The sequence below is a fragment of the Schistocerca serialis genome, chromosome 1 (genome assembly GCF_023864345.2).
Source record: "Schistocerca serialis cubense isolate TAMUIC-IGC-003099 chromosome 1, iqSchSeri2.2, whole genome shotgun sequence".
Taxonomy (NCBI): domain Eukaryota; kingdom Metazoa; phylum Arthropoda; class Insecta; order Orthoptera; family Acrididae; genus Schistocerca; species Schistocerca serialis.
Window position 1 is genome coordinate 544,547,982 of NC_064638.1, and position 27,570 is coordinate 544,575,551.

At 43.7% G+C, this 27,570-nt stretch overlaps 2 protein-coding genes across 4 annotated transcripts in view; one reads left to right on the forward strand and one right to left on the reverse strand.

Moving 5' to 3' along the window:
* The window catches only part of LOC126475179 (mRNA turnover protein 4 homolog), a 44,483-nt gene extending 26,144 nt beyond the window's left edge, over nucleotides 1-18,339 (reverse strand). Inside the window, exons 1-2 of the mRNA XM_050102817.1 lie at nucleotides 18,177-18,339; nucleotides 16,484-16,646 (exon numbers count right to left, since the gene is read on the reverse strand). Coding sequence (XP_049958774.1) covers nucleotides 16,484-16,646; nucleotides 18,177-18,204 — 191 coding nt within the window. The 5' untranslated portion in view covers nucleotides 18,205-18,339. The remainder of the gene's footprint in view (nucleotides 1-16,483; nucleotides 16,647-18,176) is intronic.
* Nucleotides 18,340-19,055: 716 nt separating this feature from the next.
* The window catches only part of LOC126475185 (glutamine--fructose-6-phosphate aminotransferase [isomerizing] 1-like), a 160,001-nt gene continuing 151,486 nt past the window's right edge, over nucleotides 19,056-27,570 (forward strand). For all 3 annotated transcript variants that reach the window (XM_050102829.1, XM_050102838.1, XM_050102847.1), the window contains exon 1: nucleotides 19,056-19,204. In XM_050102829.1, the coding sequence (XP_049958786.1) occupies nucleotides 19,198-19,204 (7 nt within the window). In that variant the 5' untranslated portion in view covers nucleotides 19,056-19,197. The remainder of the gene's footprint in view (nucleotides 19,205-27,570) is intronic.

Below are 27,570 nucleotides of genomic sequence, written 5' to 3' on the forward strand. Positions count from 1 at the left end.
TCGGGCTCTCACCCTCTCTGAAGGTGGTAGAGATGGCAAAATCCAATTGTCGAAGCAGGCGACGAAAGCGGACTCCAGGGGGCAGCAGGGCAGACACATACAACCCATACTGACGGTCGAGAGAATCGGCGAAGAAGGACTGATAAGAGGGGTGGTCGGGCATTGACAACAGCCGGCAGGCATACCGACAAAGCAGTATGTCGCGCCGGTAGATCAATGGTAATTCAGCAGCTTCAGCATAAAGACTCTCGACGGGACTAGTGTAGAAAGCTCCGGTCGCAAGACGTAACCCCCTATGGTGGATGGAGTTGAGACGGCGTAAGAGGGATGGCCGAGCAGACAAGTAGACGAGGCTCCCATAATTCAGCTTTGATCGGACTATGGACCGATACAAGCGAAGCAGGACAGTGTGATCCGCTCCCCAAGATGGACCACTAAGAACTCTGAGGACATTAAGGGAACGTGTACAACGGGCCACCTAATAAGAGACATGCGGAGACCAACAAAGTTTCCTGTCCAGTGTGAGCCCTAGAAACTTAGTTGTTTCCACGAATGGGAGAACAATGGGACCAAGATGTGAGGATGGCGGAAGGAACGCTTTATATCGCCAAAAGTTGATGCAAACCGTCTTCTCTTCAGAGAACCGGAAGCCATTTGCCACACTCCATGAGTATAGGCTGTCTAGACAACGCTGAAGGCAGCACTCCAGGAGGCATGTTCGCTGGGCACTGCAGTAGATCGCGAAGTCATCGACTAAAAGAGAGCCTGAGACATTAGGTGGAATGCAATCCATAATTGGATTGATCGCTATGGCCAAAAGGGCTACGCTCAAGACAGAGCCCTGAGGCACTCCGTTCTCCTGGAGGAAGACGTCGGACAATACGGAACCCACACGTACCCTAAACTTTCGATCTGTTAAAAAGGAATCAATAAAAAGGGGCAGGCGACCACGTAGACCCCACTTGTGCATAGTGTGGAGGATACCTCCTCTCCAACAGGTATCATAAGCCTTCTCCAAATCGAAGAAAACGGCGACCGTTTGGCACTTCCGCAAAAAGTTGTTCATGATGAATGTCGACAAGGTCACAAGGTGGTCAACAGCAGAGCGGCAGCGACGAAAGCTGCATTGAACATTGGTAAGTAGCCGTCGAGATTCAAGAATCCAAACTAACCGAGCGTTAACCATGCGCTCCATCACATTACAGACACAGCTTGTAAGAGAAGTGGGGCGGTAACTAGAAGGAAGGTGTCTATCCTTCCCGGGTTTGGGTATAGGAACAGCGACGGCGTCACGCCAACGCATGGGGACTTGACCTTCGGTCCAGACGCGATTGTCGGTACGAAGAAGGAAGCTTTTGCCTGCCGGAGAAAGGTGTGCCAGCATCTGAATGTGAATGGCATCTGGCCCCGGAGCAGAGGACCGGGACAGTGCAAGTGCACGTTCGAGTTCCCGCATAGCATTTTCCAGATTCAGCGAGTGAAAGGAAGGTCGCCGAGCCTCTTCTGCCTCTTTCCTGGGAAGGAAGGCAGGGTGGTAATGGGCAGAGCTTGAAACCTCCACGAAAAAGCGGCCGAAGGCGTTGGAGATATCCACAGGATCAACAAGGACCTCACCACCTGAAGTCAGGCCAGGTATCGAGGAGTGGACCTTAATGCCCGACAGCCGGCGCAGGCCACCCCAGATGACAGAAGAGGGAGTAAAACTGTTAAAGGAGCTGGTAAAAGAGGCCCAACAAGCTTTTTTGCTGTCTTTGATGACTCTACGGCATTGCGCTCGGAGTCGTTTGTATCCAATAAAATTCGCCAACGTAGGATGGTGGCGAAAGGTGCGTAAAGCACGTCGTCGAGCACAGATAGCGTCTCGACAAGCCTCATTCCACCAGGGGACGGAAACACGACGTGAAGAAGAGGCAGTACGAGGAATGGAACGTTCGGCAGCATTGATGATAACAGCTGTGAGGTATTCGACCTGACTGTCACAACTGAGAAAATCATGGTCCGGAAAGGTCGCCAGGGAGGAGTAAAGTCCCCAGTCAGCCTTCGGTATGTTCCAGCTCGAAGGACGTGGGGATGGGGTGTGGTGCAGGAGACGAACGACACAGGGGAAGTGGTCGCTCGAATAGGTGTCAGAAAGGACATACCACTCGAACCGACGGGCAAGAGTGGTAGAACAGATCGAGAGGTCCAAGTGGGAGTAGGTATGAGTAGAGTCCGAGAGGAAAGTCGGGGCGCCGGTATTGAAGCAGACAAGATTGAGATGGTTGAAGACATCCGCCAAGAGGGAGCCTCTCTGACAGGATGCAGGAGAGCCCCAAAGGGAATGATGGGCATTGAAGTCGCCAAACAATAAAAACGGCGGAGGAAGCTGAACAATCAGGTGCATCATGTCAGCCCGACTAACTGCAGATGACGATGGAGTGTAGACGGTACAAACAGAAAAAGTAAAGGCAGAAAGAGTAATACGGACAGCTATTGCTTGGAGTGGGGTGGTCAATGGGAGGGGATGGTAATAGACATCGTCCCGAACGAGCAACATGACCCCACCATGAGCCGGAATACTGTGCACAGGGGGGAGGTCACACCACTCCGAGGTATAGTGGGTAAAAGCAATACGGTCAGTTGGGCGCAACTTGGTTTCCTAGAGACCAAGGATGAGCGGACAGTGCAGGCGGAGGAGCAGCTGTAATTCCTCCCGATTAGATCGAAGACCTCTTATGTTCCAATGTAACAAAGCCATCGCTAGTCAGAAAAGAGGGCGAACGAAACGGGTGAAGAGCTGGTCACCTCGACGGCCGCGGAGGGCCAGGTGTCGAGGGAACAACGCTACAACTGGCGGGAGGCGGATCCTGTTCCATTGAATCGTCGCCAGCGGCGGCCGCTTTCCCAGGTTGCGTAGGAGGGGCAGCATCATTCGCCGACGAGAGGCCAGCTGAGCGCCTGGCAGCAGAGCATCCCGGCGAAACTGAGGACGGCCGGGAGCAGTGACTCATGGATGGAGCGTCAGACGAAATGCACCGGGGTGGAGAGGGGATAAAGATTTCTTCTTGGAAGGCCGATGAGGCACGTGGGTGGTGGGCTGGACCCGAAGAAGGTCCTCACGCGCGGGGTCCGTTTTGGAACGCCGGACCTCGGAAGCCGGGGTCCGGAACGTTTCCCCGATGGATCCCTGAGAAGAGGATCGCTTCTCAGGCAGCGGAGGGGGAGAAGGAGGAGGAGGAGGAGGAAGGGTGGCCCCCGGGGCAGAGGGGGCAGGGGCCGTGAGGGAGGAGGATTGGGAAGGGAGGGATTTGGGAGGTGGAGGCATAGACCCCGGATGGGGTGAGGAGGTGGAGGGGGGACAGGATAGGGGTGAGGATACTGTGGAAGGAGTGGACACGACTGAGGCAAACGTAGTTGTCAACGTCACGGGATGGAGGCGGTCATACTTCTTCCTGGCCTCAGAATAAGAGAGACAATCCAAAGTTTTTAATTCTTGAATCTTCTCCTTCTGATACGCGGGGCAGTCTAAAGATCTAGGCGAGTGGATGCCAGGACAATTGACGCACCGAGGTGGTGGGGTGCATGTATGTTCCTCACGAAGAGGACGTCCGCAATCGCTACAAAGGGGCTCAGCCTCACACCGTGACGACATGTGCCCAAAGTGCAAACACCGAAAGCAGCGCATAGGAGGCGGGACGTAAGGTCGCACGTCGCACCGGTAGCACATCACCTTTACCTTCTCTGGGAGAACGTCCCCCTCGAAGGCGAGGATAAAGGCTCCGGTGTCGATGCGACGGTCTTTGGGGCCGCGCTGAACTCGCCGGACGAAATGCCCGCCTCGGCTCTCCAGGTTGGCCCTGAGCTCCTCATCAGATTGCAGCAGGAGGTCCTGATGAAAAATAACCCCCTGCGTCCTAGTCAGAGCCAGATGCGGCACAATAGACACTGGGATGTCCCCTAGTCGGTCGCACGCCTGGAGCGCCGCCAACTGTGTGGCGGAGGTGGTCTTTATAAGAACGGACTCCGAACGCATTTTACTGAGAGCCTCGATTTCCCCCGAAGATGTCCTCGATACGCTGGACAAAGAACATGGACTTGGAGGTGGCGAATGTCCCCCCCATCGGTCCGAGAACAGACTAAATAGCAGGGGAAGTACTTCGCCCCAAGCCGGCGGGCCTGTCCTTCCTCCCAGGGAGCGGCCAAGGGGGAAAGGGCAGGAGAACCAGAACCAGACACAGTACCTTTCTTTTTAAAAGACTCGGCTGCAGAGCGACCTGATACATGTTGATGTTTCATGTGCGAAACGTCCGCCCCAATACCACCCACTCCGACCAGGGGCTCTCCCCATGGGCGCCACCCGCCACCCAGCCTCAGCAAGGGCCACCTGGCAGGATGACCGTTGCCGGGAGTCCCGATGCCCCAAGGAGACAGGCATCTACTCCTTGGCCGACGTGGGGAGGGTGCAGCTCAGGTATCGGCAGTACGATCCCTGTGTTGTCAGGGGGCTACAACCTAGAGGGTACATGATGACCCCACCACAACGGGCTGGCTACCGTGCAGGATTTCGGGTGCCATGGAAAGTCCATCATGATCGTAGGTGCAGATGGGGATGCACTATGGGCGTAACTTGTGCAACCCATCAGGCGTTTAGGCCCAATTTGAGGAACAATGGGAGTGGTTACAATGCTGAGTGCCAAGGTCTTAGTGCACTGAGGACCAATGATACACCACGTAAGGCGTTCTTCCCCAAAAGGCTCGTACTTCTGTAGAATTTTGAAAAAAGGAGGTCAAACCCCAAGGGGGACCATCACATGGAAGGCCGAAACTCCGTTTAGTCGCCTCTTACGACAGGCAGGAATACCTCGGGCCTATTCTTACCCCCGAACCCGCAGGGGGGAGCAAGCTTGGTGCAAGGAGCATAAACACTGCATGATTGAACAGTGGAAAAACATTGTGTGGAATGACGAATCACAGTACACAATGTGGCGATCCGATGGCAGGGTGTGGGTATGGCGGATGTCCGGTGAAAGTCATCTGCCAGCGTGCACAGTGCCAACAGTAAAATTCTGAGGCGGTGGCATTATGGTGTGGTCCTGTTTTTCGTGGAGGGGATTTGCACCCCTTGTTGTTTGGTGTGGCACTATCACAGCACAGGCCTATATTGATGTTTTAAGCACCTTCTTGCATCCCCACTGTCGAGCAATTTGGGGATGGTAACTGCATCTTTCAACACAATCTAGCACCTGTTCATATCGCACAGCTTGTGGTGGAGTGGTTGCATGAAAATAACGTCCTTGTAATGGACTGGCCTGCACAGATTCCTGACCTAAATCCTATAGAAAACTTTTGGGATGATTTGGGATGCCGACTTCATGCCAGGCCTCACCAACCAACATTGATACCTCTCCTCAATGCAGCACTCCATGAAGAATGGGCTGCCATTGCCCAAGAAACGTTCCAGCACCTGATTGAACATGTGCCTACAAGAGAAGAAGCTGTCATCAAGGGTAAGGATGGGCCAACACCATACTGGATTCCAGCATTACCAATGGAAGGCGCTACGAACTTTTAAGTCATTTTCAGCCAGGTGTCCGGATACTTTTGATCACATACTGTAGCTGGTGTTGACCACGCTTTCTACTATGAGGCAGATCTTCAATACTTTGTGTAATGACAGCAATCAAATGTGCAACTGACATCTCTGTGGTGTATGTCAATTCCACAGGCAATTTCCCGTATACCTATCTGGTAGGTAACATAAGTTTGCTGACGATGTGTGCACAGTCTACGTGTAAAATGATCCTTTTGAGCCATGTTTATAGACTAAACTACGTACATGAACCATATTATTCCACTTACGATTGGAAACAGAAGCCCCGTCTAACTTGCTCTGCATATTAAATTAACAGAAAATAACAGACCATTGCTATACTGCTTAATGCTGTTCATGCTCCTGCAACCTACATTTAACAAAGTTACAGGGAAATGCTGATTCTTTGGAAAAAAATCTGTTGCATCCTCATTTATATCAAATAGCTGCTTTTTATCTCCTATGCACTTGATTACATTGTTATTTTTAAAGAAAACAGTTACCTGCATCTCTAAATAATGAAACCTGCTTACAGTACATTAACACTTGACATGTAGCTGCATAATGAATATAGCTACTTGCCAGGTACCTAACAACATATTTAATCTTTGAATCTATCCAGGTAATCTGTAGACAGGTGGCTCATGAGGTGTACTTTTTCTATTGAACTACTGGGGATTACCAAATCCTTGCTTGATGTTAAGTGGAAGATTGATGAATAACTTTGCACAAGAGTATACATGACTCCACTCTCAACCCAAGACAAACAGGCAAACTCTAGATGACAATTATTTTTGTGTTTATATTGTGATAGCATAGATCAGTTCAGCTAAACTGGTTTTTATTATTAGAAATAATAGAAAAGTAACAATGAATTTAACAACTTATTTCATTTACAAAACAAAGAGAATAAAATCCACTGTCAACTGCAGCACTTCCCTGTCACTGTCTAGGGGTAATGTAAGAGAATTTCCATGTTTCCTATATTCCACAGATATGAACTCTGCTCTCCCCCTTTCTACTTTTTCTTTTTAGGTATTAGAATCATATGGCTTGGAGAGTAGCTCACTTCAATTTTTTATGATCATATGAACTGTAGTGAGACTGAAATGACAAAAATCTTAGACCAAAAGAAGTTCAACAATCTTTAGTGTTATCTAGTTAGGCAGCATTTCACAGTGGCACTACAAGAAGCTGATACGATGGACCCGCGCACACGAAAAATATCTTTTACATATCAGTACAAATGATGAACGAAAGACACCTGAAAGTGGATATAAAATTAACACATGTCTTTTATAAGAAGATGTAATTTTCTGATGTCTTTCAAATGCCAGGTTTTAGGAACAGCACTCAGCATGATGAAGCAATAAGCAATGTTGGGGAGGGAGGGGGGCAGGGGCAGGAGAAATTCAGACAAAACGGAATTGCAGATAAACATTAATGGATAAATAATGTACATCAATTTACATCTACATCTACATCTACATTTATACTCCGCAAGCCACCCAACGGTGTGTGGCGGAGGGCACTTTACGTGCTACTGTCATTAACTCCCTTTCCTGTTCAAGTCGCGTATGGTTCGCGGGAAGAACGACTGTCTGAAAGCCTCCGTGCATGCTCTAATCTCTCTAATTTTACATTCGTGATCTCCTCGGGAGGTATAAGTAGGTGGAAGCAATATATTCGATACCTCATCCAGAAACGCACCCTCTTGAAACCTGGCGAGCAATCTACACCGCGATGCAGAGCGCCTCTCTTGCAGAGTCTGCCACTTGAGTTTGTTAAACATCTCCGTAACGCTATCACGGTTACCAAATAACCCTGTGACGAAACACGCCGCTCTTCTTTGGATCTTCTCTATCTCCTCCGTCAAACCGATCTGCTACGGATCCCACACTGATGAGCAATACTCAAGTATAGGTCGCACGAGTGTTTTGTAAGCCACCTCATTTGTTGATGGACTACATTTTCTAAGCACTCTCCCAATGAATCTCAACCTGGTACCCGCCTTACCAACAATTAATTTTATATGATCATTCCACTTCAAATCGTTCCGCACGCATACTCCCAGATATTTTACAGAAGTAACTGCTACCAGTGTTTGTTCCGCTATCATATAATCATACAATAAAGGATCCTTCTTTCTATGTATTCGCAATACATTACATTTGTCTATGTTAAGGGACAGTTGCCACTCCCTGCACCAAGTGCCTATCCGCTGCAGATCTTCCTGCATTTCGCTACAATTTTCTAATGCTGCAACTTCTCTGTATACTACAGCATCATCCGCGAAAAGCCGCATGAAACTTCCGACACTATCTACTAGGTCATTTATACATATTGTGAAAAGCAATGGTCCCATAACACTCCCCTGTGGCACGCCAGAGGTTACTTTAACGTCTGTAGACGTCTCTCCATTGATAACAACATGCCGTGTTCTGTTTGCTAAAAACTCTTCAATCCAGCCACACAGCTGGTCTGATATTCCGTAGGCTCTTACTTTGTTTATCAGGCGACAGTGCGGAACTGTATCGAACGCCTTCCGGAAGTCAAGAAAAATAGCATCTACCTGGGAGCCTGTATCTAATATTTTCTGGGTCTCATGAACAAATAAAGCGAGTTGGGTACATTTATGCTACAGCCTCATTCCTCTAATAATATAATAGGCACATTTAACCAGAAGCATCACAACTGTCACCTCCTCATGTTTCCTGCAGTGGGCAGTTAATGCTCCTTCCTGCAGAAGTAATACATTCAGCATAAACACTTCTATAAAATCAGATTTAATTTATGTCATCTGCAATGTCAGTAGCAACAGATTTTTCCTACAAACTTGTAAACATTCAGCACAACCTGTTACTCAACCATTTTTGTCAGGTCTCTGCATCTGTGGAAAACACAAGCAACTTTACACATTTTCATATTAATTACCAGCGAGACCACAAAGGCCTGCTTGGTGAGAGAGGGGAAGTGATTCTGCAGTGAGATATGAAACAATATCTACATGGATTAAAAATCGATGCGTGTCATTCACACTAGGATAACAATAAAATATCTAATATATTAATGGGTCCTATGTCCAGCAGCATTACAAGCTCTGTTGGATGTGCACAGTGACCGACAGTCAATCACTGAGCGAGCATTCATTTTTTACATTAGTATAGTTTCATCATTTGATCTGGTTCAGATGACAACGGAGTGATACGTAGACACAAAGACAGTATTTGCTGACAACATGGAATTGTATGACTATGGCTCAACCAGAGAAAACTACCTGCTGGATTTCCAGATGGGTGTACAGTGGTGCACACCACTACCAATACACAAGGTAGTAAGTGAGTACTATAATCAATCCTGATACAGAAGAAATTATTGAAAATGTTTTTGAAGGGGGGATCATTTGTTCAATTCTGCACAGCAACTTGAAATTTGTATACAATCAGAAGCTTGTAAGACACAATCTTCAAAAATGTTTGATGTACACTCTGTTGGGTGAATGAGAGGCAGACCATTCTGAAGCTTCTTAAATGACTAACTGCATGTTAAGAACTACAAATTTTGCAGTTCCTACCACTGTGAAGTCTGTAAGTCAGCATTTTATGTCTCTCATCTGCAACATCATGCAAAATTATAATCCAAGGCAATTTCATTACACACAACATTTAATTAAGAGTATGTAGCGCACAGCTCCTGACATCTTCGTGATGAATAAGAAGTTCAGCTCTTACCTAATTTGATTAAATTTCCCACCAAAACTGAAATACAATAATGCCAAAATTTCAATATTAAGACCAAAAATAGGCTCTTTTTTTTCTCCAAGCACTAAATGTTCACTCACATCCTTCCACAATGATACAATGGTGAAAAATGCATCAACATGTCAAAGTCAATTTTAAAAGTACATAAAAATGCTACATTTTCACGTTTTATTTTAGTTCAATGACAATGTTTTATTTTGAAATTTGTCTCTTGAACAAAATAACACATATACTGATGTTAGCAATAAAGTATTTCTCATTACTGTTATAATGTTTTGCAAGAACAATTTCCATCTATGACAGAGAAGCTGATGTGGAGGAAAGAGGGAGGGAGATATAAATGACACAGGTAGTGAAACAAACACCAAAGCTAAGCAGGTTTTGCTCAGTGGCATGCACTACCTCCTATGGGTACCCAACTTTCTTCTAGGTTACAGCCTGGCAGAGAGCATCCAATCTGGTAGACAGTCTACTGGTGATCATATCCACAAGCTGTGCAAATGTTGCAGTGAAGTTGACATATGACACAACTTCCTTCACTTCCAGGTGACACTGCCTCTGGCCCATGATAGGTCTGAAATATGATGTGACGTGTGGATTTAAAGGCCAGGTCTTGCAGCTTGGCTCCTCAAAGGGGTAACAGCCATGTGACAAAGTGCTGGGATAAGCAACTGGGATGTATGATTTCATTTCAGGGTGGAATCATCAGCTACTGAAACCCTGGTGCAGAATCTGCTGTTACAGTATTGTGTGATAGAAGGGATGCTCCAACGTAGCCTCATTAAGTTCCTTCCCAATAAAACAAAAGACCCAATTTTGATTATCTTTCCTGCAGATAAAGGCTCCACTACCATCATGATAAAAGAGTGATTACCTGCCACAAAGGCTCAGTCACTTCCAGCTGAATCTTCCACCTACACACCATATCATGTCTACAAATTCCAATCCCCCTGCTCATCCCAAAGCTTCTCCTCTGAACCCATTTCTATGTCACACACACTCCCCTTCTCCATGCTTCTTAAAATCTAGAAACTAGCCATTATGCATAGTCTGCTGTAGCTGATAACTATGCTCTCACAGAAAATTAATCTCTTTGTATTCAAAATCTTTAATCTATTAACCACACGACTAATTTTCTTCAACAAAGACATTAATCACTTCCCTGATCTCCTCTCCATCCCAAACCCATTACTATGGTCACACCAAGAGATGTCCATTGATAGAAGGGCGAGGCACATTAAAGAGGAAGGAGTCCTGCATGTATACACAACCTGATTAAGAAGTCAAAGATAAAAATCAGCCATTTCACTGTAAATACGAAAGAAATCCAATGTTGACAGTTCAGGCTGTAGCATTGACACCAGCTAACATACCCAACTGTTGCTGTGACAAATGCTGGCATAAATATTGTACCACATAGATCCCTGTTTGTTGCTCTTGGGCCCTCCCCCCTCCCCCATATAAGTTAACATCCTCTATGGCCATTGTCTTGCTGCTATCAAGCACCATCTATATTGATGCCATGTCAACTATAAAAATCATGTTATAAATGTGACCAACTATATCCTTACCTAAAATTGCTCCTCTTCTGGGAGGATATACAAATAAATCTGCAGCACAGTACTGTTTCCTTTTGCTTAGAATTAAAAATTCTTAGATACTGACCTCTAGCCTCCCTATGGTTCTGTAAAAACTCTCCGTCCATAAACACACAAAACACTAACAGTACCTCCACTTCATTAGCTGCCATCCCTTCCACACTAAAAGGCATCATCTGAACAGTCTTCCTCCCACGTATGGAGCATCTGCACTGACTGAGCTCTTTGTCCAATATAATTACCACCATATAATGACATCAAAATCAGATACTGACTTTCCTCCACAGCAAAAACAATTAACAATAATGCAATATCTACATGTGCACTTCACCGAACACTGTTGTCCTGTTGTGATGAAGCAAGCTGGGATATTTTTACTTCCTCTCCTGTTTTGCCATCTGGCTCCTTAAAATTCATTTTTCCATTTTTGAAGTAATTACCATTAACATACATGACTATAATCTGTATTTTCATGAAAGAGGAAGGATGGCCCTCATTTTTCAATATTATAACACCAGATCTAATTTTGTGCTTAGTTTTATGTATGTAATTGATTTTCTAATTTATTTTGACTACATGTAGTTAGTATCTTTTTTCATAGGGTGAAACCAGTGATTGTTTCGTAACTTAAATTCTATTGTTGACGTATAAACAAATACAAAATCCTGTACTAATTATAAACATTTGGAAGACAAAATACTAGTAACCTAAAGCCTAGTTTACACGATGACACTAGGTTGCATGCAACTGCACTGCCAGCCACTGCGAATGCGCACCGTGTGTTTGCGCAACTTGTTGGTGAAACTAAACACTTTCGGCATGTTCCAACTTTGGCGACACTAGTTGCACGAGTTTTGAGGTTATGTGTGTTCGTAGAGTGTAGATAAATTGAAATATGAAGTGGGGAGCGGAGAATAATGTTTGCTTTTTAGATATCTATGCTTTGCATAGGTGTTTGTGGGATTTCAGTGACGCTGATAACAAAAATAAGCAACATATTGCTGCCGCTGAGACCGTCATGTGCGATCATAACATAGATGGTTTGACAATATCTGAGCTGCAGGGCAAAAATTATAGAGTTAGGAGCACATATACAACTGAATTAAGAAAAATACAAAATAGTGTAATTCTAGCTGTGGCAATGCTCCCACCTACAGGACTAAAATCCCATCGTTTGAGTTGGCCAACTCTTTGTTAAGCAATATTGTTGACAGTTTTCAAGAAGCTGCATTCCTCATTATATATTGATCTATTTAAAGCGTCACTGCTGTGCTCCCCATTCACATATGTTAGAATTTTGAAATATTGCCACTGTAAAGTTCTATCTTCAAGAGAGTATTTTGCAAACCATTCTCTTCTTAATGCGGCCTGCTTTGAATAATTACTGCTGTTAATCTTATTGGTGTTAATAAAAAAGCATCACCAACTAAAACCGTCGAGTGTTCTCCATTGTAATGCATGTAATGTGATACGTAATTTCAGTTCTGGCGACAGTGCTTCATGCATTACAATATCTATATTCCTTATCACATAATTAACTCTATTTAGAAGAAACAGTAACAGTTCTGGTGACATTCTAAGACAATTAAAAGAACTTCTTGGATCTACCATTATAAATTATTTCAGCAAGGAAACTGAACAACCGCGCTGACATCTTTTCTTCATCCAGTCATGAATCGAAACACGTTTCTTAATGTTTTATTATGCAGCGAGCTCACGCAACAAGCTTTAACTCCTTCACAACTCGTGCGACTTGCAGCTGCCACAACTTTCATTTGAGTCACGACTCAGGAACCCACAAAATGACGAAACTGAAGTGGATACTGGTTTCGCTGTGTCTACAGTCAAATATAAAACCATATGCATGCAACTCATTCCATGCAACGAATGGCGCAACCCAATGTTGTCGCGTAAACTAGGGTTTAAAGTATCTATTTGGCTCTATTTAAAAATATTTTAGCAAAGCCAGACGTTAATTAATACCGAGAAACTGTTAAAAAAAACCAATTTTTCAATGTATTCAGCTAATTTAATGAGTTAAGTTTTAATTGCAATTTCTGTAAATTTAACTTCGAACAATGTGTAGTTTCAGTGCCTATTACTGTGAGGATATATAAAGGCCCGATTTTTGGACCCTAGACAGTCAGTCCACGACCGAGTTCCAGACAAGAAATCTGTATTGGTTAGATCAACAACAATGCATCCCTGAAATAAGTGTAACACAATTAGGCCGTGTGTTAGAACAATGACAGTGTCTGTTCCATATGTACATTATTATTCTACAAGAATCCATGTGGTTAGGCTTTTACTGCTCATAGATGTTCAACAGAAAACTATTGTAGCAGTACGTGGATGTTCGCCTGCAACCTACTATTGAGGCTTATCGAAAGTTAAACATATGGGGGGTTGTGAACAGTGAATGTAAAGAACTGTAAAACGCAACTGTGTATCTGTCAGCTACATCATTTATAGTAGTCAGTGTCCAAATAACAAACCTCATTTTTCAGCCAGTGCAGCAACGCAGTGCGTCGACACCGAGGACAATCAACGAAGAAGTAAAGGCAGATGATGGGGAGATGCACAGCAGCAAGAGGCAATGTAGCACTTGACACTCCAGCCAATAGCATCATTCCCCTATTACAGTCTGTTTTGTACACTGCTGAGAGTACTTTGAACATTTTATGGTTGTTTGGCTGGGAGTCAGGGGACCAATCAATGAGATTGTCAGTCCCTCGGTCAAAAGATAGTTCGTTTGGAGTTAGTAACATCCAAATAAAATGTGATTGTGCCAAACAGTAGGTCAAAATACTGCAATCAAGTCTTAGCACTTAGGAAAAGACTGCGCAGTTTGCTAAGCATGTTGGTGAAGCTAGTCAGTGTTCAATGGACATTGAACTTTTGCCTGGTGTAAGTATTGCTCACTTTCAATTGCAAAGGGGAAACATCTTCCAGCAAAATGTGGCTGAAGACGTAGAGCAGATGAAGTCTGCGAATCACATTCAGATGCTGGATTGTTTAATGGTAAGATCACACACACACACACACACACACACACACACACACACACACACACACACTGGTGAGCAGCCGGCTGGGTAAAAATAATTGAAATCGTGGATTTGTAAGTATTGGCTTTGCTAAGCGGCCAAGACTAGGCTGGAGTCTTCCAACAAGGGAGCTACGGCCAGCCATGAGCTGCACGGCTGCGATGAGGTGAGCATCAACAGGAAATCTGCAGTTTTTCATAAACCCTGGGACAGACATAAGAAAGGTGGCTGTAGCTAAATGGCCAATGATAACTATTACGTCAAACTTTAAAAATTAAGTAGTAATTCATAGATCCATTGTACTGCGACACAACCTGGATTGTGTAATCTCATGCCTAGGAGTCTCCACAGCAATTTCTTCCTCTTCTCTTTCACAACTTTCGGCAGTCAAGAGTCTTGTGAGGACTTACTCACTATGGGTGTAGGAATGGAAGAAGAGTGGGCAAACCTGAGAGCCATGGTCTGGGGCGACTTCGGCCTGTGGCTTGTGTTGGGTATATGATCTGTGGATTCCCGGGGAAAGTGTTTCCAAGAGGGAGCCCTATCACTGGTAGATGCTGGAGGAGTGGCTCCCGAAGACAGTACCACAGAAATTATCTAAGGGGAGGGCCTTTTGCCTCCACAGTCAAGTTTATATTATGCACCTACTGCATGTCAATGTCAAGAAATTGACTACAGAAGGTACTACTTACTGACTACCTGACCACAGTAATGGCCAAGGAAGGTTTCACTGAATACAAACCATCATATTTTCCCAACTTCAAAATATATGACCTTCAGTTCCGCAATTTTGCATTCCTTGAGCTGGTTGGCACACTTCAGGGATTGTGGAGTGGTCATTCCTGCAACTGACACAAGCCGGTTGTAGCACACATGATGAATTCTCGTGATGTGTCCAGCCAAGTCTCCACCAATCAAACTGTATGTACATCAGGAAGATATATACTCAACATGCTGGCATTTAAAACCATGCACCACAGATGGGAAATACGAGGCTTCAAATCAGAGTGTTAACACACAATTTTTAGCTTTACTGGAACTAAATCCCCCTCAAAAGTGAGAATGAATATACCAGTGTATACCTTGTTGGCTGGCGGGCCTTGAGAGACATTATGTACCAAGTGGATTCTTCATCTCTTCAAGTGTTTGTGTAGTTCATCTGTCTGCAATATTAAGAGGTGACTAAAAATTTACCCCTATAAGACACTGAGGTTCTTACAGGGTTTGATTGTAACAGGTACGTCACCATGCTGTTTACAACAGCACAACACCTGGAACCGGGCTGGATAGGTCGTCTTATGATATAACCATTTTGTAGCTTGCTAAAGGAAGACAATACAACAACGACATTTTCAACATTCTTCACAATAAACTTTGGTTTAGTGGAGAGAAAGGATCCTTCATCCGTCTGGGTGCAAACCAGGAATTGAGTGGACAAACTGGCTGCAAGTTGATTGGTTTTGCTTTCCTCAAATGGTTTAGCTAAGGGGAAAGCTCCTAGGGTCATAATAATCAGCACTAAATTGCGGTCTGTCACAGGAGACTCCCAAGCTCTTGCGACCACCTACTGATAACTCTGGCTGTTTTATGGCACAAAATATCCGCCATGGCAGCCCCTACTCTGAATGAGAGCTCCCTTCTTGGGTGCCACCAAGCCAGCACGAAGGATACCTGGTGTGATGACCAGTACCCCAAACAGACTAGCATGTACACCTCAAGCTGCATGGTGATATGGTAACTCAGGCACAACTAGTGTGATCCCTGTGGTGTCTGGGCTATTACCGTATGGCTTCCTGATGACACCGTCACATGGTCTAGCTACCGCAATGAGGATTTGGCTACTTTCCCACACGGCCCACACAGATTGTTCAAAAATGTTCAGTCAAACTCAGATGTGGACAGACCATAATAACCAAAATATAGGGTGTAAAGTAAGAAATCAAAGAGGGAGAAGCCAGAATTTACATCATACAAGTGAGCTTTTGTCTGTAGGGTCTCTGCGCTAGAGGAAAGTGTGCAAAGACTTTGCAGAACTATGCAAAATCAGACAAAGACCACCACTACTAATGTTTTATGTCAATAGAGCAAAGCCTGTTTAGTGACAAAAATACATATTCTCACAGTCACGAAAACAGAATTAAAATACCTTCAATACTGACTATCACACTTCTGTAAGATCCATGGCAATCAGACAATAAACAACATCTTCTACTACATAAATTTAGAAATAACAAGATACAAACAACTTTCTAGACCTCAAAATTTACTACAAGAGAGCCACATCAAACAAAACACTCCAAAAGCTCTCTTCCCAGGCGCCAAATTTCAAATACACCACCTATACACAATATCAGATGCCGCAACATCATTATGTCCCAGAGTCTAACCAATAGCCTACACTGAACACTTCAGCAGACCCCTAATCAATTAGGCTTACTTAAACTTTCAGCGCTAATTGATGAGACACCTACAGAACAATACATATTGATACATTACACACTTTATTACCTGCTGTGTCTCCATTCACTGCGCAAGTCCTTCAGTTTGGCATTCCTCATATTTTGTACTGAAAAGACAAATATTCTTGAATAGTTTTCAATGCATCTTCTGATTTCATCAACAAGCTGCTGTTTAAACTGCAGATCCTTTTTAGTTGTTTTCGTCAATGAAACTGCAACATAAAACCATTTACATGAAATTCTGCACAAATGGTACTGACTTACTAACATGAAGATAACAACATTATCATTCTTTTTCTTGTGCCTTTGTCTCACATCTACAATGGGTCAATGTGGTTATTAATGGATTTGACATAGTTTATTTAAGAGGTGGCTGGATACACTTCATATTGCAACCCTGTTACCCTCCCCATGACTGAATGTGTCTACCCCAACTGTCTGCATGGAGCGTTATTCATGTGAAAGTTTTCTAAATGTTTACGAATCTTGTCACTGAGGTACCAGCACAATACACACGCAGTCTAACATGGGTAACTGCATAAAAAAAAAATACATCCATGATGGCGGCACACTGACCCTCATCGCAAATCTGTTGAATGGATTTGATTCAGAGCCAGTGCACCTCCGCCCCAGAAGCAGCTTTTTAACATGCACGGCTACTTCGGTGGATAACAATATTATTAAAGTCAGTGCCATGATCATCTGCAGAAGGTCATACGATATTCCTGTAAGAAACAATTGAATTTTTTCTTCTGGTTTGTTACCATGACTGACACTAACAGACAGCAAAACAATATTCTATACTAATGCCACCACTCTGGAGCTCAAAACAATGTCTTTGGGCATTGTAATTTCATATTAATGGGACATAAACCAAAGGCCAGTATACATCCAGTCACACAAAGTAACTTAAGATAACAGAAGACTTTCTAAGCTGGGATGACCAGAGTTCGTGGACTTGACAAGCAGTCAAAGACATGACAACTACTTCATGACACTACTAAGTAAAACAGTAAACTAGACCAGCATTAAACTTAAATCATTATCTTCCCAAAAACATGCCCAAGAGTGTAGAAGTTGCGCCACATTCATAGGAAATGTAACACACATAAATGGTTCTGGAATTACCACTGGTATTACTTCAACAACAAATTTGTTTGTGTCATGTGATATTCTAACCAGAACTGTTGCTATCATTATCATACCTACTCATTTCATAGTGACTACTCAATCTTTTGACTCAGGACACATACTGGCCACTGTTGGGAATAGCCCGTAAAATAATTCTCTATTACCTCAACAAACGATCTGCAAAAACAGCTATTATGAAAGTAAATGAATGAGGACGATATTCTGCATTCGGACATCGAAGTGCTGCATAAAGCTGGATGTTATCAAAAACGACACACACTAAAACGTAAAATATATGAACGAAGAAAAAAAAGGGGTTGGCGAACAATGATAAGAAAAAACGTGGTAAGTTAAAAACACTTTTTCCTTTGGCCATACGACTACTGCAACATTTATAAATAAGGAACAGCCATCAGAATATTCAAGACACGTGCTCTTCGAAGTGACACGGCTCTTTATTTTGTTTAGTCCGTTTCAGGTAATTTCCTCAGTGCGAGGTACTGAACGAGTGGACCTCTTGGTATCATAAAATCATACAATAGTTTAGAAAAGTGACAATACGACGTTACTTTAATCGAAATCAATAAAATGACAAGCCGGCTAAGACATACCTTTTTTATCTCTTTTAGACTTTGGCATTTTGGCTGCTATGAACACAGAAGAACAGCTGATATGTTAAGAAAATTAACTCAAATATTCTGAAACCCTCACACGTGTATCCATCAACCACACCATGTGAAACTTTGTTTTTAGGTTTTTTTTTTCTTTAAACAGCTTCTCCAAAATACTCACGCAGAAAGATATGCTTCGCCGCCAAAGTATTCATTTGAAGGTTGTTAGGTGTCAGATTGCGGCTACTTTCTTATGCGCTAGATATTAAAATTCCTCATTAACAAACGCGTATCATTTAGAAAATCCATAAGATGGGCAACCAGATATTATATTGAATAAACCAATTTCACAATTACAACAAAACCCATTTTTGATAGAAAATACAGCATATGAAAGCAACTGACACTAATGCGGTTAGCACATCGGGTTTATAGTGTTTATTGCGTGATTAAAACTCGGTATTGTAGTCAATTTTCTTCAACGAAGTACGTGCGTTATTGGAGAAGTTTTTTTTTTTTTTTTCTTTGCAGCCACCAGTTCGAAACGTTCTTTCAGTAGCAAATTATACGAGCATCCTCTCTTGCAAGTTGATGATAGTTAAGGTACTGTGTGACGACATTGAATAATAATTTCGTTTTCACCTTGAATGGTGATTTGTGACAAAATCCAGAAAGTTTTACAAACCACAAAACAACATGAATGAATAGCATGGCACTCTTTCGAAATCATTTAACTGTCAAATGAAGATCAGGCAGTAGTTCTCTACTTAAAGAATTTTGATCAGGAGAAACAATGGTGGATCAGCGAGTTTATTACTCCTTAAGTTCACTACAGATTAATCTCTGCCGTACTAATATCTTTGGTGGAGCTAGCAGACGACAAGTGAGAGTTTTTTTTTCTCTGCTTCGCTGTACTGTCAATGTGGCTAAAATACGAAGGTTTGGTGCCAAGAGCCTCACTCCTGTGTGGACGTTGCATTGGAAGGGTGTGTGGACCAGACGTGGCAGTAACACCAGCATCATGTGTGGTGAGTTATATCGATAGATTGCTGGTATCAGTAATATATGCGCTCTTGTTTCTCCTTATTTACTCTGAATGCTATGTTTAATAGGTTATTGCTTTCTTTTTTAGATGCAAGTTCATCCCTGATGTAAACAATATGATATGCCTTTGTTTATGCCTAGAAAACTTGCCAGTTTTGTAGTGCTATGTATATTTTATGTTGTACAGCAGTAAAAGAAAGGAAAATGATAATTCGTATCTGCCGACATTTGAGCGTCGTATCTAACATTTTAATCAGTAATAAACTTTTTTCGTCGCAGTTAGTAGATTTCGTGTGCCCAGTTATATTATGGGTATTGTTCTGTAGTATTTCTTATTTAGTATACTTCAGTGTACAAGTACTTCCTTACGGAAACAGAGACCGGTACTCTTATACATTAGTATACTGTTTTCCCGTGTTCAGCATAATCCATTGTTGCAGTAGGGAGCTGAAGTTGCTAATTGTGTTTCGTTCAGATGTTTGTACTTTTTCTTGTTAATCCAGATGAATTGGCAATTTCTTAACCGAATCATAATCTCGTTAAGCGAAGCGTGAGGCTATTTCGCAGCACAGTCGAGCATAAAATGTGAAGTAAGTTAGTTATACAAGCCAAAATTTGACTTTCTATCATGAGAACCGAAATAAATGTCAGCACACGCCCTGGAGATAGACGCAGCGTTGTTGAGTATTAGATCACATAATTTCGAGAGATTTTCTTCCTTAATCAGATTATATGTGGGTAAAGCGTGACTGCGTCCAGTTCCCGCCAGGCCATTACCGATCATTTATAACTGTAATGACTTTAAAGTAGAAAACCGAAAACAAGATTTCTTGTAACTCTGGCGTCCCATGTATTCCAGCTCGGCATTTTGTTTTAGTAAATTGTTAATCACTTTGATGAAGAGGTAACGAAAAAAGTATACGGATTATACGTCACGTGAAAAGCTTCAATTGGAGATCTATCAATTCGTCTGGTGCAGCTTCAGGACCGCTGCTGAGTGTGCGTGATGACAGAATTGCTTAAATAACTAGAGTCGCATTCGCGAGGAGCAGCGTTCAAGTCCTCACCCGGACATCCCGAGTTAGGTTTTCTTAAATAATGCCATGCGAATGTTGGGGCATTGCCTTGAAAATAACACCTCCGATTTCCTGGTCCATTCGTACCCCATCTGAGTTAGTATCCCATGATTTTAATGATCTCGTTGTTGGTAAGGCGTTAAATTCTGATCTTGCTTTCTTTGAACACTGTAACCCAAACTGTATGAGTGTCACGAGGGGGATTTTCTCTTCGGTACATTAAAGCGTTTCTAAGAGTTCACGGGTATATATACTGCGGCTTCCCATAATATAGTTTAAAACTGTCATTGTCAGCGGTTTGTCTTTTGCTCTTTTTTATGTGGATGAGTAGAGACTCTTGTGTTTGATAAAAGTATCCGAAATCGCGCAGTCAGATCAACACAGCTTCCTTCGACAGTATAGTCATCTGGCGTAAGCAAAGGACTTTCCGGAGAGATAGCCGGAGACTTGGCAATAGCTGGTCTGTTGGCACGCGGTCAGGTGAATCCTGCGTGAAGTCCTGGTGCAGACTTTTCTGATTTAGTTTTACTGTGGTTTTTCTCCCAGATCAGACCCTGCAAATATCCTCTTTTTCCCAACAAACTCCCAGCAGATTTTCTGTACAAGTGAGCTAATCCTTTGTCGTGGATGGCGACGCTGTCAACAGACATTAAATCGTTTATTCAACAATGGATCAAAAAATATAGATGGAAGATGGAGTTTAGCCTGTTCATGAAACGAGATGGAGCGACATTATGGCATAGAAATGTTTACGTATTTTCTGTAAGGTAACGAGCAAACATTTTCTTCGGATAAAAAAAGGATGTTTCCGCGACGTCGTGCGAACAACAAAGGCAACGCCTGCCCAAGCACGTATCAAGAGCTTAACATTTTCAAAATGTCAGATAGGTAGGTTACCACTCGCTAAAACTGTGACTATGGTGATTAGCACACATCTAAACGGCAGCCCTAATTTTTGATAGGTTCTGCCTTGAGCAAATGCAATTTTTTTCTTCGTTTCTGCACATACATGATTAGCTTACGTTACAGCTTCACCACTGGGTTTTTTATTTGCTTTATATAACATAACAGGAAAATTTCTCCTTGCTATCTGTAAATATATAATTTGTAAGCAAACACGGACACAACAGTGCGTTTCAACCTCACGATGAATATGACAGCTTTCGCCAACCTTGTTGACACCAGACGTCTGTCCTGTGGCTTCAGTGTATCAGAAATTTACTGTGACATTTGGCACCCTACGAAGCGTCTCTTCTCACTAAGTAATCTGAGAGAGCCTATGGTTTTGCTAATATCAAAAAGAGCGTAAAAATCACCTTATTGCAATCACTTATGAGTCAACATTAATTTAGTTACTGCCGCAATAAAAATGCTTGTGTTGTTTTCAGTGAGTGATTTCGATTCAGGACCTGAATAGTTTCAGTGAATCGCTGCAAACATATATGAACGATTCTACTTTGACAAAAACCCCATTATCTTTGTCACAAGAAGTAGTGCAGCGCTTATTCTAACCTCGTTAGAAGAAGGCAGAAGTAAAGTTTTCCGCTAAACTCTCAGTGCAAAATGAAAACAATTTTCACGGAAACACAGTAAACTTTAAATGTGAGGTTGAAGGAATAGTAAGTGTTCCACCATATCTGTAAATCAATAAAGGAACTGCAGTATCTACTTAAAAATGTCAACGCTGAGCAGCTTTTTACCCCACTATTCCTAGTATCTCTTAGTTCATAAATATTGCTCTTACGGGAGCTAAATTTTCATGTCACAAACTGGCTGATACATCTTACTCATTGCAGCTGATGTTCTCAGCCTACCATTCGGAATATTTCATACAGCTGCTGATTGTGAAAGCATATGTACACTATGCGATCGAAAGTATCCGGAAACCAGGCTGAAAATGACTCCATCGCTAGTGCTGGAATTCAATATGGTGTTGGCCCACCCTTAGCCTTGATGACAGCTTCCACTCTCGCAGGCATACGTTCAATCGGGTGCTGGAAGGTTTTTGGGGAATGGCAGCCCATTCTTCATGGAGTGCTGCACTGAGGAGAGGTATCAATGTCGGTCGGTGAGACATGGCACGAAGTCGGCGTTCCAAAACATCTCAAAGGTGTTCTATAGGATTCAGGTCAGGACTCTGTGCAGGCCAGTCCATTACAAAGATGTTATTGTCGTGTAACCACTCCACCACAGGCGGTGCATTATGAATAGGTGATCGATCGTGTTGAAAGATGCAATCAACATCCCCGAATTTGCTCACAACAGTGGGAAGCAAGAAGGCGCTGAAAACATCAATGTAGGCCAGTGCTGTGATAGTGCCACGTAAAACAACAAGGGGTGCAAGCTCTCTCCATGAAAAACACGATCACACTATAACACCACCACCTCCGAATTTTACTGTTGGCTCCACACACGCTGGCAGATGACGTTAACCAGGCATTCGCCATACCCACACCTGCCATCGGATCGCCACATTGTGTACCGTTATTCGTCACTCCACGCAACGTTTTTACACTGTTCAATCTTCCAATATTTACGCCCCTTACACCAAGCGAGGCATCGTTTGGCATTTACCGGCGTGATGTGTGGCTTATGAGCAGCTGCTCGACCATGAAATCCAAGTTTTCTCACCCCCTGTCTAACTGTCATAGTACTTGCAGTGGATCCTCGTGCCGTTTGGAATTCGTATGTGATGGTCTGGATAGATGTCTGCCTATTACACATTACGACCGTCCTCAACTGTCGGCGGTCTATGTCAGTCAACAGACGAGGACGGCCTGTACGCTTCTGTGCTGCAAGTGTCCCTTCACGTTTCCACTTCACTAACACATCAGAAAAAGTGGACCTAGGAATGTTTAGGAGTGTGGAAATCTCGCATACAGACGTCTGAAACAAGTGACACCCAGTCACCTGAGTTCCGCGGAGCGCCCCATTCAGCTCTCTCACGATGTCTAATGACTACTGAGGTCGCTGATATGGAGCAGATGGCAGCAGAATGCACCTAATATGAAAAATGTATGTTTTCGGGGGTGTCCGGATACTTTTGATCACGTAGTGTGTGTCTCATAAGTCTAGGCGAAGCATACAACGATGTTCACGGTCCAGTCACATTCTACATCCATACTCCGCAAGCCACCTGACGGTGTGTGAACCGCGCCAGTGTTCGACGTCAGCGTACAGTAACCACTGACAGAAGGCAGAGCTGGCAGCACTAGCAGTGGAGGGTATGTGTAGTGTGTCGGGGGAGACGAGAAAAACCGTGGAGTCGTTATCATAATGCAGAAACAGAGTGATTTGCCTATGTCAAAAAGTACACCATCATTGACTTTTTGGCCAAGGCTGGAAGCATTTCCTAAACGGCTAAGTTTGCAAACTGTTCATGTGCCATTGTGGTTAAAGTGCACCGTGCATGGCAAAATGGCACTCTCCAAATCCAGTATCGAGGCAACTGTGGTTCACCATGGGCCATAGATGACAGGGGTGAGCGACGGCTGTGGAAATGTGTGCGGGTGAACAAATGGTTCAAATGGCTCTGAGCACTATGGGACTTAACATCTATGGTCATCAGTCCACTAGAACTTAGAACTACTTAAACCTAAATAACCTAAGGACATCACACAACACCCAGTCATCACGAGGCGCGGGTGAACAGATGTGCAACTGTTCAACAACTGACTGCGAGGATGAACTAAGGTGCTGCCACCAGTGTCTCATCAACACGACTGTTCAGCGAACGTTGATGCATATGGAGCTCGGCAGCAGTCGCCTGGCGTCCACTGAGTAGCGACAGATGGCCTCTTCAGATGAATCGCGTTTTACGCTCCATCGGACAGATGATCGTATGTTTGTACGGCCCTGCTACCATCGTCGGAAGGATCCGGGCCGCAGGAGGGAGCTTTACGGTCTCGAGAATGTTTTTGTGGCATTCCTTGGGTGATACCGTCGTTCTCGAAGGCAAAATGAATCAACACAAGTTTGCATCTATTCTTGGCGACCATGTCCACCCCTACATGCAATTTGTTATCTTCTCGGTCCGATGTTATCTGCTAGCAGGACAATGCAACGTGTCACCACAAGCAGTGTACGTGCATGGTAGGAAGAGCACCAGGATGAGTTTATCGTATTCCCCTGGCCAACAAACTTTCCAGATTTAAACCCAATATAGGATCTTTAGGACCACCTCGATCGGGTTGTACGCGCCATGGATCCTCAGCCGAGAAAACGTAGCGTAGCTGGCCTGGCACTGGAGTCGGGATGGCTCCACATGCCTGTCGGTACCTTCCAGAACCTTACTGACTCTGTTCCTGCCTGTTCGCGCTGCAAAAGGTGATTATTCAGGCTTCTGAGTGGTGGTCACAACAGTGTGACTGGACCTTGTAAATGGTCTCGATTCCTTCAGCTGTCCGGGCACACTTCCCAGCCATATCAAAACCTCCATATGTCAGTGTTCCCTTTCCTATATCGTAGTCTTATGAACGTCTCCCTTTAAGCTCGCAACATTGCTTAATTCCCGTTCAGGGAAAATTATAAGATTGCAAAGAATTGAGACCATTTATATTGTCGTACGCCTCGTCTCAGCTTATGATACTTACATATGATTTGACGATTAGCAGTTGAAGGAAATATTATTCCAAGTTATTCGCTGAATGCGAAGTCAGCTGCAGTGGGTATAGTTGTATTACCCAGTTGTGACATGTGAAAATTTGCCTGCAGTAAGGGTTTAAAGTTCATCAACAGCGAGATAATTGGAAATAGTGGGTAAAGAAACAGCTCAGCGTTGGCATCTTTTAAGAAGATTCTCGGCAATTCCTTTATCGATTCAGAGATATCAAGGAACAGTTACTGTTCCTTCAACCGCGCATTTAAAGTTTACTACGTTTCCGTGAAAACTCCTTTCATCTTGAGACTGTGATTTCAGTGGGAAACTTTGCTTTCTCTGCCTTCTTTTAACGATGTTAGAATAGACGGTGCATCACTTCTGACGAAGACAAGGATTATTTTTTTGAAAAAGAAGATTCATTCCTATATTTGTTTACAGAGATTCATTGGAAAAAATGCAGTTTTGAACCGTAATCAATGAGTGAGCATGTCGCCTCATCTCTCATGGAAAAGCACGCCAGTGTTTTTGTTGTGGCACTAGCGAAATTAATGTTGACGCACAAGACATTGCAGCGAGATGGTTTTTACGCTATTTTTAACTTTAACAGAACAATAGGCTGTTTCAGATTACCTGGTGAGGGAAGAGAAGGTTTATGGCACATAGCAGTTGGGTAATACTTCTGTAACGATTGCAACTGATGCCATGAAATTTGCATTCAGCGAATTTTGTGAAATAATATTTAGTACAGCTGCTGATCGTCAAATCATATGAAATAGTTTCTCTTGATAATTTTAGTACAAAGAAGGCTCCTCGAGGATAAACGCAGATACAAATGGGATCAAATTAAAGAAAATAAAAAGAAAGCGATTTTTGAGGATTCATAAATTTATAGTGATTTCATTCCATTTGCTATGTTCCAAAAGTACAGTTAAATTGTCTTCCACGTTTTTCGTGCCTTGTTACTGGTCAGAGTTTCCCAAATATTCCCATCTTTCATAACGTCTCTATATGATAACACATCGTGCCGAATTTAAAGAAAAGGAAACTGCTAGGCAAAGTTTTGCCGATGTTTCAGACTCATAAGACCCTGTGTCCCAACCATTTCTGGGCTGTTGGAATCTGAAAGAATTAACTTTTCGATCTGTCGAGTTACTTCGTGACACAATTTCTATCTGAGCCGACACAGGAAAATAGACCATATCTATGCCATGAATTGTTCAGATCATAGGGAAGTGTTAACGATATTTTTTTTTTATACGCTCCTGCAGTTAACAGTGAAGGGTAGCTTATTTTGTTGATGTGCTATTGGCTTTGCCCACACTGGTTTATCTGCAGCGACAGCGTTATCTTCGGTCGTCATTTGTGTGTTCTGTTCGATGTCTCTGGGAACCGTCTTTGACTAATATGAGCCTTTTAAAAGCAAAGATTGTTGTAATAGTTTACCACAGATTCGAAACTAATCAACTCGTGGAACTGCCTTCTTGCTCTAAGGAGCGCCTGCACATGACCCAAGGAGTACAGCGCATCTCTGGCAGCTGCTGAATCTGTCTTGTCTGAAGAAGTGACGTGAAAGGCAGGTGGAACAGCTACAGCAGCCGTGCTTTATTTCAGCACTGGCACGGCTATTGTAAAGACAGACGTACGCTGACGCAGCAGTGACGGCGCACGGAGATGTGGCTGCGTGAACTGTCTTCGCCGAGGCTGGCAGCGTTGGACAACGCTGGGCATATTTTTCAAAAATGATGGTGTTCGGCGTTTGACTTACGTAACCCATTGTATATCTTCAAGTTGTCATAGTTGGTCGCGGTTAGGCAAATTTCGCGCTATAAGGTGGCGAATGTACACTACTGGCCATTAAGATTGCTACACCACAAAGATGACGTACTACAGACGCGAAATTTAACCGACATGAAGAAGATGCTGTCATATGCAAATGATTAGCTTTTCAGAGCATTCACACAAGGTTGGCACCGGTGATGACACCTACAACGTGCTAACATGAGGAAAGTTTCCAACCGATTTCTCATACACAAACAGCAGTTGACCGGCGTTGCCTGGTGAAACGTTGTTGTGATGCCTCGTGTGAGGAGGAGAAATGCGTACCATCACGTTTCCGACTTTGATAAAGGTCGGATTATAGCGTGTCGCGATTGCGGTTTATCTTATCTTGGCATTGCTGCTCGCGTTGGTCGAGATCCAGTGACTGTTAGCAGAATATGGAATCGGTGGTTTCAGGAGGGTAATAAGGAACGCCGTGCTGGATCCCAACGGCCTCGTAACACTAGCAGCCGAGATGACAGGCATCTTATCCGCTTGACTGTAACGGATCGTGCAGCCACGTCTCGATCCCTGAGTCAACAGACGGTGGTGTTTGCAAGACAACAACCATCTGCACGAACAGTTCCACGACGTTTGCAGCAGCATGGACTATCAGCTCAGAGACCATGGCTGCGGTTACCCTTGGCGCTGCATCACAGACAGGAGCGCCTGCGATGGTGCACTCAACGGCGAACCTGGGTGCACGAATGGCAAAACGTCATTTTTCGGATGAATCCAGGTTCTGTTTACAGCATCATGATGGTCGCAACCGTGTTTGGCGACATCGCGGTGAACGCACACTGGAAGCGTGCATGCGTCATCACCATACTGGCGTATCACCCGGCGTGATGATATG